The 12267-nt window shown below is 34.6% G+C and overlaps 1 protein-coding gene across 2 annotated transcripts; it reads left to right on the top strand.

Moving 5' to 3' along the window:
* Positions 1-6950: 6950 nt before the first annotated feature.
* LOC112782284 (uncharacterized) lies at positions 6951-10317 on the top strand. Of its 2 annotated transcripts, none has more exons than XM_072230104.1 (4): positions 6951-7461; positions 7568-8132; positions 9087-9346; positions 10068-10317. In XM_072230104.1, the coding sequence occupies exons 1-4, from the start codon at positions 7061-7063 to the stop codon at positions 10084-10086; spliced, it is 1245 nt and encodes a 414-aa protein (XP_072086205.1). In that variant the 5' UTR covers positions 6951-7060; the 3' UTR covers positions 10087-10317. The 2 variants fall into 2 exon arrangements, with proteins under 2 accessions (XP_072086205.1, XP_025680415.1); XM_025824630.3 differs by having other exon boundaries at positions 9087-9357.
* Positions 10318-12267: the final 1950 nt, after the last annotated feature.

Genomic DNA, 12267 nt, shown 5'->3' with positions numbered 1-12267 from the left:
TATGCTAGCTTTTCGAGTATTTTTCACTTGTTTCATTAGGTTTTATGCACTTTCTTACATTATAAGTAAGTGATTTGGAGAAGGTTTGCATGATTATGTTAAATCAATCAACCATCCTTTATTTGACACAAAATCATGAGGTTTAAGCTAGAATTAATTGGTTTTTGAATGATTTATAAATCTTATGAATTTGGTGATGCTTTGATTGATTGTTTTGGTTACTTGTAAGTGAAGAAAAGAAAGAACAAGGAAAGCGTGTTCAACCAAGCGTGGCCCAAGATACAAAAGCGTAGCATTCAAAGGAACCAAGCATAGCGCTCTCTATTCAAGCGGAACATTCACTCTTTGAATGCTAGTTGGAGCACCAGCTCCCACCAAGAAACAATCAAGCATAGCGCTACGTTATGTTTGTCAACTGAGCGCCACAAGGAACCAAAGAAAGCAAGGGCGCTACGTTAACTTAGTTGCCTTTTTTGTGGGGCTCAACAAAGAAAATCAAGGCACGAAAATAGCAAAGGGGGCAGTCAAGGTTCGAACCCATGAACCAAGAGAAGCACACTACAAGGCTTGGCAAGGAAATTGGCCAAAATGACTTCACTAAGATTCGAAGAAGGGGACAAGCGCATGAAAGAAAGGGCGCTACGTTACTTTCACCAACTGAGCGCTATACAATTGAAGCTTGGCACAAGGAAATTGGTTCCAAATGGGAGAGCCAGGATTCGAAATGGGAACCAAGGCCAGCAAGAAAGGAGCGCTACGTTAGTTCAATTAACTGAGCGCCACTTTTGCTACAAAAGAAATTTGCACAAATGGTAGAGCCAAGGCTCGAAGGGGGAGACAAATCCAAGGCAAGGGGCGCTACGTTGGCTCACCTCACTTAGCGCTACACTGGAGGCTTGGTTCGAAGGCTAAGAACAAGGCAAGGGAGCGCTACGTTATTTGACCAAACTGAGCGCTCCCTGGAGGTGTCCCATGGTTCCAATTTTAAATCAAAAGCCAATTTTGGATCCATTTCTTCACCAACTTAAAAATCCCACTCCAAGTCTAAAGATGGAAATTAGAAAGTGTATAAATAGGAGTTAGTTTGATTTGTAGAGGACCTTCTTCCATTTTTTGGTTTTACCTTTTGCTTTCTTTTCAATTTTACTCAATTTTAGTTATTTTTGTATTTGGGAATTTGGATCTGAGTTCTTCTTTCTACTTTTTCATTCTGCAACTTCTGCTATCTGTGCTTAGAATTTGAATTGAGATTGAAGAGCTTTATTGATTCTAAGTTTGAGAATCATCTTTTACCTCTCTTCTCAATTGTTCTAAGAATTGGATTTGAATTTAGTTTTCTATTTTCATTTTCTTTCTTCTGCAACCTCTACTTTCTGTTTTAAATTTTGGATTGAGATTGAAGGAATTCTGTTTCAAGTCTTGATCTGAAATTCATCTTTGTTTTTCTTCTGCAAAATTCTGAGAATTGAGGAATTGGAATTGAGTTTCATTTGCTGTTTCATTTACATTTCTTCTGCAATTTATTTTCTGTTTTATCAAGGGTGTAATTGAGATCTAGATCTGTATTCTAATCTCATTGCTCCTCTTAGATCTTCAATTTTTCTTTTAGATTTCATAATTGAGCTGAGTTTCCTTTCTGTTTTACTTCTTCAAGAAATTTTCCTTTTCTGTTTAGATCTTCTACAACTCAGTTCATCTTCTACTTCTCTGATTAATTGTATTTTACATTTTCCTGTTAAATTCTAAATCCCAGCACCCAAATCCCTTTTACTCTTCAAGCAATTTAAGTTTCTCAGCAATTTAAATTCAGTAATTTAGTTTTCTTGCACTTTAAGCTTCAGCTATTTACGTTTCTTGCAATCTAAGTTTCAGTCATTTACATTACTTGCACTTTAAGTTTCAGCTCTTTTGCTTTCTTGCGCTTTAAGTTTCATGCAATTTACTCTTCTGCACTTTATTTTTCTGTCAATTTCCCCTCTTCCTTTTATTTTCATGCAATTTAGCTTCTGCTATTCAAGTTACACTCAAATCATCAACTATTTGCTTAACTAAACTAACCACCTAACTAAAATTGCTCAATCCATCAATCCCTGTGGGATCGACCTCACTCATGTGAGTAATTACTACTTGATGCAACCCGGTACACTTGCCGGTGAGTTTTGGTGTGAAATCTGATTTCCACCCATCAACACTCTTAACTTCAATATCAATTATGCACTATTCTTCTCAAACATTCAGAGCCACAGATAATACCACCACCTCAAGATAAATAGAACAACTCAGAATATATCACTTAGGTTCTCATGCAATTACACCACCTTTCTTTTCTTTTTCTCTTTTTTTTCAATCTTAGTGAAAAATACATGAGATCACTTTTCAAAATAAGCACAAAATACCAAATTAGTTAACTAAACTAGAAATACTCCTACTCATGCAAAGGATTTAAACAGAAAACAGAAAGTAAGATTTAATAACTGAAAAATAGAAAATAGGGAAAATAGTAGATAAGAAACTTAACCACCTCAGTCATGGTGGCTGCTCCCTCTTGAAAATCCTCTCCAAGCTCCAAAATCACGCTTCAGCTCCTCCATCTCTCGCCACTGGCTCTGCTGCTCCTCCACCATCTGTTGAAGAAGGGCAGAGTGGCCCTCATGGTCTACCCTCAGCTGATCAATAGATGATGCTAGATGCCTAATGGATGATGTCAGCTGATTCCAATAATCCTGAGGAGGGAAGTAATGTCCCTGAGGTACCTCAAGCTGCTCCTACTGAGGAGGGAGAACTGGCTCCTGAGGCGGTGTTCAGGCATACTCCTTAATATACTCCATATCCCTCCTAATGATCGGCTTCTCGATGTCAATAGGGGTGTCGTGATTTATGCGCACTCGAGCGGCGTCACACAGGCGGAAGATGAGGTGGGGAAAGGCCAGCCTGGCAGAAGTGGAGGCCTTCGCGACTATGCTGTACAACTCTTGAGGAATCACATGATGCACCTCCACTTCATTACCGAGCATGATGCAGTGAATCATCACCACTCAGTCAAGAGTAACCTCGAACCGGTTACTAGTAGGAATAATGGAGCGCTGAATGAACTCCAACCATCCCCTAGCAACCGGCCTTAAATCGTGCCTCCCCAACTGGTATGGTTGCCCCTTGGCATCACGCTTCTACTGTGCTTTGGGGAGACATATGTCAATAAGAATCTGGTCCAGCCTCTGATCACGCTGTGGTCCGTTTGGAATGACTCCACCTGAAACATGGTTCATTGAAAAAATTAAAAACGGTTATCGTCAATCAAATATGCTGGGTTAATATAATGCAGGACTAAAATAGGAACTGTTACCTCATGGTAACTGGTATCTCAGCTGGTGGAAGGGACTATCTTGGTATTGGCACAATACACGGCAGTTGCTCCTATGCCCAAACAAACAACAGATTAAGAGGACCATCCATCTCCTTCGTGATGCACGGCATAGTGCCATGTAAAGATGCGCGAGATATGCTGACCCCCAACTATAAGTATGGATCCGCTCGAAATCACGAAGCAACGGTAGATACTTCGCGTGCGCATATGCAGCCGACTTATACGTGAATAGGGTTGAACCCAACAAACAGAAAATTTGAAATCTGACGTATCTCTTAATAGACTCCCCAGTGTCCAATGGCTCTGCGTCTCTGATACGCCGAACCCAACCTAGCTTTATATAGGATTTCGAAGAACTACTGACAACTGGTTCGCGACCGAATATCGTGATGCTCTGGCTCTGTAAGAAGTCTTTACTACTATCTGTCCAGCCGCTCATAGGCTCTCCATCAATGGGTAGGCCAAATATATAAGCGATATCTTTCAGTGTCACAGTAACCTCACCCACCGAGAATACAAAGGTATGAATCTTTAGCCTCTACCTTTCCACAAGAGCAGCTAATAAGGGATAGAATCCTCTTATCACCCCAATCCTAGAAACGTGGTAGAATTCCGTTGAGCGTAAGTAGTTTTCGACCATCGAATTTCACGTCTGCAGCAAATCTAGTTTACGAACTATCAAATTCGTGTTAAGCTGGTTCAACAAAAATATATTTATTAGTTTATATAAATAAAAATTATTTATAATACTAATTTACATCAATATAAATATTGTTATTTTTAATCATAAATAAAAAATATTTAGTTATTTAAATATTATCAATAAATATTTATATTTAATAATATTTATTTATTAAAATATTTATTTATTAATATTTAAATTATTTATTAAATATACAGAAAAATAATCCCATTATAGTAAAAAAATTCAAAAAAATTATATATTCACATTTATATAAAATAAAATATGATTATATTAGAAAAATAAAAAGATTATTCAAAAATATTAATAAAATACAAAAAAATAATAACAATACTATATTTTCATCATATGATACTAATAATAACAAAAATTACAAAAATTTAAATACATAAAAAATAAAATTTATCAACTTACATAATTCTTCAAATGCCATATAATTACGTACTATTTTTTTAAATAAATACAAACAAATATTTTTTTTTATTCTGTTTTTTTTTTTAAAACGACTAAACTCTTTCTTCTTCTTCTTTTCTCACTTTATTTCTTTTCTCTTTAACACAAACAGAAAGCTCGCTAATGCATGAAATGGGGTGAGGGACTCAATTTATAGAGTCTCAACATTGTGTTCGCTGCTTATTGAGGTGGAGGAGCTGTTCCAAACATGCGGTCTCCAACACGCCCACCCCGTATTGCTGCAGCTCTTTGAGAAGTAACGGAACCTCTGCAACGCCTGCTTGATTCACAGGCAATACACCCACTGCGTGTTGCCAAAGAGTTTCCATGCCTGCATACTTGCCACATCACCACGCCCATAGCGTGTTGCGGGGAACTGACACGCCGCTGATAACAGATTCTGTCACCATACTCTTTGTATGTTGAATCTGACACATATAAAATGATAAAATATCTCCTCCAATATTGAGCAAAATCACCACTACACATTCCATATGGAAAATAATTTATGATACTTTTATTTCAAAACTTTCTTTAAATTTTAGAATGAATAATTCACTGCTGACAGCCAAAAAGAAAAAAGGCACTCATTCTTTCACTCCTCATCATTTTCACTTTATTCTTAGCTTCACCAAAACCTATAAGAACTCTCCCAGGACAAAGCAAGGTGTTGGGAATAAGACACAATTCCCCCTTGAGAAAACACCTTTGACAGAGAAATAAAATAGACACAATCACAACACAAGAATTTAACGTGGAAACTCCAATTACCGGAGAAAAAACCACGGCCGTTGTCAAATGACAACCAGAGAATATCACTATGTGAAAATTGTTACAACACATAGACTTCTTTCTCTCACCGGCACCCCAGTACACCCACACTCTTTCAAAGCAAATATCTAACTACACCTCACAACACTCTCTAATCAAAGAGTACAGAGGAAAAGAAAAATCAGATACAAGCTTAAAGTGTTTCTGACTGGTGCAAAAACAAATGGAGAACTTAGCCTCATATTTATAGCCTAGGCCACCCACTCCATTTGCTATCCTAAGCAATGTGGGACTAATTCAACCAAATCCTAACAATCTCCACCTTGATTGAAATAGTCACACATCTTCAGCTTCCATTGTCAACACCGACAATTCTTTGCTGCCATTGTCTATACCGACAATCATAGTTCAGAGAACTATCATACTCCACCATGAAAGTATACTCACTTGGAATTAGACCACTCCAAGAATTTCGCCTTGGTACAGATCGAAACCTTGCTGAAAATTCATGGTGCAACTTCCAAATTGGCTTTTCCTGGAAGTTCTTCAGCCATCGACCTAACTCCGCCACACACCTTGCATCTCAACGCCAACCAATGCCCGTGTGCAATTGTGGACCTGATTGCCACAACTCATCCTTATCCATGGCAGTGCGGTAATACCATGAGGATACTTCTTGTCTTCTAGAGAACATCATCTTCTCTCATAGAGAGAGCAACCAGAGATCTTCTCCTTCAACGCCTTGTGCAAACCTGATTGTATCAACACATCCTTGACTTGTACTTGCCACAAGCCAAAATTGATTCTTCCATCAAATTTCTCTATTTCAAGCTTCACAGCACTTGAATATCCTGACATTGTTGCAACCGTATACTGGAATATTATAACTCAACTGTAGACCGTGCACTAGGAAGGGTCCCCAGGAAAGAGAGGTGGGTCACAATGGACACACTTAAATACCAAGTCTTTCCTTAGCCAGAACCTTTTCCAAACTGCACTCTCACAGAGTCACACTGCCTTCCAGCAACAACAACAGCAACCAAAGATCAACCTCAAGCCACAGGACAAAATTCTTTTCTGATGTGGAAGGTCAGACTAGGCTGCAACCACAGAGCATACTAAGAATAAATCCCACCGAACCGAAGCTCTGATACCACTTGTTGGGAATAAGACACAATTCCCCCTTGAGAAAACACCTTTGACAGAGAAATAAAATAGACACAATCACAACACAAGAATTTAACGTGGAAACTCCAATTACCGGAGAAAAAACCACGGCCGTTGTCAAATGACAACCAGAGAATATCACTATGTGAAAATTGTTACAACACATAGACTTCTTTCTCTCACCGGCACCCCAGTACACCCACACTCTTTCAAAGCAAATATCTAACTACACCTCACAACACTCTCTAATCAAAGAGTACAGAGGAAAAGAAAAATCAGATACAAGCTTAAAGTGTTTCTGACTGGTGCAAAAACAAATGGAGAACTTAGCCTCATATTTATAGCCTAGGCCACCCACTCCATTTGCTATCCTAAGCAATGTGGGACTAATTCAACCAAATCCTAACACAAGGTTTCTAAATTCTAACTTCTTTTTCCCGTTCTTCTCTTCCCTCTTTACTCTTTTCTTTTCCCACATTTATTAAGTTTAAATTTTAACATATAATAATATCGCTGACACAATAAAACAAACACATAGCATGCATTCATTCATTCATTCACTTTCTTTCCCTTTCTCTTTCTCTGTCTCTGTTTGAAAACAAATGAAGCCATCATCCACCACTGAACCAACCAAATCCACCACCACCATTTCCATTACCACTCTCTCTCCACAAAACGAAGATCAACAACAACACAACGTTCCATTGCTCATGCAGCAGCCATGTTATGCAAGATCAAAGCCTATAAGCTCGGATGAACTTCGAAACCTTCGCATCATTCTTAAGTGGTGTGCCCTTGATCACTCTTATTGCTTTGGAAGAATAATTTCTTATGCGTTGTTCGTCGTCCTGGCAGTGGCTGCACCTCTCCTCATCTCAATCTTTATCGGTGTATCTCACTCTGCTTCCATTGATGACCCCTTTAAATTCAACAAGCTTGTTCAGTTACCGGAATCGGCCCTTGCTGTAATCGCCTTCTTCACTCTCTCCCGTTTCTTCCGAAGGTACCACAAACACTGTTAGATAATTTTACATAAAAACGTGTTCATATGAATGGTTAGCCATGCGAAACATCTTACAACTCACAGTCAGAGTTGAAATTACAAACAGGTATGGCCTTAGGCAACTTCTATTCTTAGACATCTTACAAGATGACTCAATGTACGTTCGACGTGGCTACACACGGGAGCTTGAGAAGGCATTTAAATACTTATCATTCATAATATTACCTTCATTCTTTGTACAACTGGCACACAAGATCCTCCTCTTCACGACGGCTAAGATCACAGTCAGACACATCGGCCCGGCCGCCAACGGTGGTCAGTTCCCTCTAAATTCAATACTCTTCCTTCTAGTCCTTGTTTCATGGGTTTACAGAACAGGGGTGTTCTTGTTAATGTGTGTGCTATTCAGGCTAACATGTGAGCTTCAGATTCTAAGATTTGAAGGGCTTAAGAAGCTATTTGAAGGTTGTGGAGATGGTTGTAATAATGAAGCAAGTGTGATATTTAGGGAACATGTTAGGATTAGGAGGCAGTTATGGGTTACGAGTCATAGGTATAGGTTCTTTATAATTGGTTCCTTGGTTACTATCAGTGTTAGCCAGTTGGCTGCTTTGTTGCTTGTTTTGGAGTCCAAATCTCACAAGACTTTCTTCAATTCTGGTGATCTTGTGGTAAATCTCTCACACTCTATACATATAGAGTTGTCATTTTTAATATGTATTTTATATTTAAATGTCTATTTTATATTGAGACTTATTTTAATGTATGTCTAACATGATTAGATAAATTATTTACACATTATTTTTTAATTAATTTTTTCTTTTTTCAAAATAAAAAGGAATATATTGGTCCTCAAAATTGCTAGTGCACAGTAATATCATAGTAAAAAGTAGAGTTTTGGTGAAGAGTAAATATTGTTTTTTATTAAAAAAACTATAAAATTTTATCACGTTTTTTATAAATTTAATAAAAACCTTCATTTCTCACCTAATTCTATCTTTCACCAAAAAAAATTATTATTAAAAATTAAATATCATATATTTGTGTATAAATACATAAATCGTTTAATTTATTTTTAAATATATTTTATATGAATAACTGATTTAATAGCTAATTTTATTTTTCAAAAGTAACATGTTTGGTTAATCCTTACCATTAGAAATGAATTTTAATTTGTACTCTAACATCCCTCTTTCAAATGGTTAAAAATAAAATTTATTGTTTTCAAATCTTACACTCATTTTTTTGTCAGAAATAAAATTTATACACATAATAAATTATAATAAAAATATTAAATTTTGTATGTTTTGCATATAAAATTAAATGAAAATTACTAAAATATAAAGAAGAAAAATTGAAAAAATCTTGCATTTTTTTATTATTTTATTTTATTTAATGCATGTTTTATAATAATAATAAGTAATTTTGTCCACTCATTTTTAACTATATATGGTGAACAAAATTTATCAATGTGGTTGCTCACTTACTCCTAAAAGTCTAAAACACACATTAAATATACATCAAGAATATGAAAAAAATTACTAAATTTTTTTTTATCTAAGTTTGTGGCTATAAATCTTTATAGGTCTCTCTTTGATTCAATTGAGTTTGTGTTTATTATGCAGATTTGTTCAGCTGTGCAGTTAAGTGGATTCTTGCTCTGTCTAGTAAGTGCAGCAAGAATCACACACAGGGCTCAAGGGATAGTCTCAATTGCCACAAAATGGCACATGTTGGTGACTAATGCTTCTGCTGAATCAGAGCAATTTAAAGCTCAAATGATGCCACCAGAGTGTGATTCTGATTCTGATTCTCATTCTCATTCTGAGGGCATATACATATCAGTAACCTCACAACAGAGACCTTCTTCTTCCTTCCAAACAAGGCAAGCTTTAGGTATAGTTATTACTATTATCTCCACTTTCATGCTATTGGATATGCAAGACTAATGCATAGAAGCAAGCATGTTAAGTTTAAGTTTGTTAGAGAAATTATAAGTTTGTGATTATTTAAATTTGAGTTCATTTAATTTGTTTAGTTTTAGGAATAGATTTAAGTTTTATGTTTACTATTTTTGTTTTTTAGTTGGTTATATTATAACTATTTTCAATTAATGTCGTAACTGAATTATCCATACGTCTTTATTAATTCACCTTTTTTTATTAACTAAATGTTTGCAACAATAACAAATGTGATATTAGTTAAGATAATAAATATTTCATGACTATAAGCTCAAATATTAGATATTGTAAAAGTATATATTTTTATGGATTATATATAATAAAAGATATTTAAAAAAAAAACACTAAATTTCTTTGATATCTCATTATATATAGTAGATATAATAATTTTTGTTGCAACACTTTTAAATCTAATAAACCTTTCATTCAAAATGTGTTTATTATAGATTTTTTGTAAGATGTTTTATATTAGGGATTAGGTGTTAAAATCAAATTTACAAACACATCCCAAGGTCACTAAGTTACTTTATGTACAAGAACTACAATAATGATATACAAATGATGAAATTTGTTAGAAACATTGAAATTCTTTTGGTTCTTGATGATTAAATGAAATCTAATTTCTTGTATTGATAATAATTGCAGTGACATATTTGCAGCATAACTATGGAGGGATAACGGTATTTGGGTTCCTACTTGATCGAGGATTGCTTTATACTTTGTTTGCGTTTGAATTCTCTTTGGTCATGTGGATTCTTAGCAAGGTCGTTGTCTTATCTTAATTAAAGTTTGAGATAATTAATACTTACATTTCCCCTGCCTGAAGTTGCAAGAACGATTGAAATTGGCCTATATAATTTCAATTGACTCAATAAATTTGTATCTATGATTTATGTTAGTTTCTAAATCAATCTGCCTCACGAAAACATTAATGACGCAGTAAAAATGACTAATGCTCTCACGTTGAACTATGAAAAATAACAGCGTTTTATTTTTGACACTCAAATAAAAAAAAAACAATACCATATAAAATGTTTAAGAGCAAAACATGGCTTAAATGATCTTAAAAGAATTGTTTTTGGATATTTTAGCACTAAAAATAAAAAGTTATCATTTTTCTATAATCAAGCATGGCCACTTTAACACCGTTAACCTCAGTGTGACAGAAACTGACTTAGGGAATAAAAGCTAATGTGAATCACAAATACAAATTTTAGTATTAAATTATATAATTAAAATGTTAAAGACTAATATAAAACATACATATAATTTCAAAAATTAATTTGAGTATTAACTCTTTATTTTTTTAATACAATTATTATATTAACTCTTTAAGATGACAAGATGTGAAAAATAAACAAATTATTATTAAAGTACATAATGTCGCTAATTATTTTTGTTATGACCGAAAGAGAACTATTATTTTTTATATACTAATTACAATTGTGTAATACGTATAAATAAAATTTTGGATGTGTAATACCTAACTATGGGACTCATAATTGATTTTAAAGAAATTGTTAGTGTCGATTTGTTTAAAAAAAATCAGTTACCAACGATTTGAGTGAAGAGGAACAATAATTAAAAAGCTTTGGATCAACAATCAATGATTATAATCAACTTAAAAAATGAGAGTAACGATTTTATGGTTGTAGAAATTCTGAAAAAAAAATTTGTCTTACTTAAAATCGTTAATCTCATTTTCATAATTTTTTTGTCTCTTTCTGAAATCGTAAGTCAAGATTTTTTATGGCATTGAAAATCCTCATATTAATGCATTACACCAAATTAGTATAATATTAATGTATTACATTCCTTCGATTGTAATATCCAAAAAAATAGCCACCGAAAGATTGGTGTATTATTATTATATTGGGTGAAAATAGTGAATTATGCACGTATGCCTCATGCATGTGATTGTTGCAGATAACAGAAAGGAAAAGTTTAAGCAATTTTATTAAATTTTGGCCAGTATGTAACTAGCAAAAAAAAGTAAATTATTGGATGAAATCTCATATCAATCTCACACCATTAAAATCATCATTGATGGCTATTTGATGGCTACAAGTCACAAAAGTTACTGCCCCTAACATTCCTCTAATAGAAATTCTTACTTATGATTTTATCATGGAAATGTATAAAAAATTACTACTCAAGATTTATTTAAAAAAATCACTAAAATAAAAATTTTACTCATAAATTCTATTTTTTCTAAAATTACTAAACGCTCTTCATGAGTTCTCTTTTTCCATAATAATCTCTTGTATAACGAAATTTAACCAAAAATCCTCATATTTTGAAAAATCACACTTGCATTCTCTATATAAAAAAAGTTAGCCTAATAATATTAATGTATATGTGCCAACTTTTCTGCACAGCTTGGCTGAAAACTTCGAAACAGTTGGTCGAAGGTAAAATGCGACGCCAGCATTTTCACTTGGGGGTGTGGATTAGTGGCTGTTTTGGTTCTTTAACGGCTTAGAATGTTCATTTGCTATATGGAGGGGGTTAGTGTTGACTTGGAAAAGTGGTGCAACGGTGTTCTACAAAACCGACTCCAAAACTACTTTTCCTTGTTATACAACAACTGTCCGCATTGGCAAATGAAGATGTTGATCTGATTGAAAAAATTCATGAGCTCACGTATAAAGCCTAGTATGTGCAAATGAGTTTAATTCTCAAGGAAGCTAGTAGTATTGCGGATTCTTTTGCCAGGAGAGGAGCTCTCAACAATGAACCTTACTTAGAGTGGATTCAACTTTGGACAGAATTACAAGAGTAAATTCATCTTGAGATGATAGCGTAGTGTGGCTGTGCTCCCCTACTTTAGGGTCTTTGTTCTTGT

This window comes from Arachis hypogaea, chromosome 20 (assembly GCF_003086295.3).
Source record: "Arachis hypogaea cultivar Tifrunner chromosome 20, arahy.Tifrunner.gnm2.J5K5, whole genome shotgun sequence".
Lineage (NCBI taxonomy): Eukaryota > Viridiplantae > Streptophyta > Magnoliopsida > Fabales > Fabaceae > Arachis > Arachis hypogaea.
This window is presented reverse-complemented; position numbering and strand designations above follow the sequence as displayed.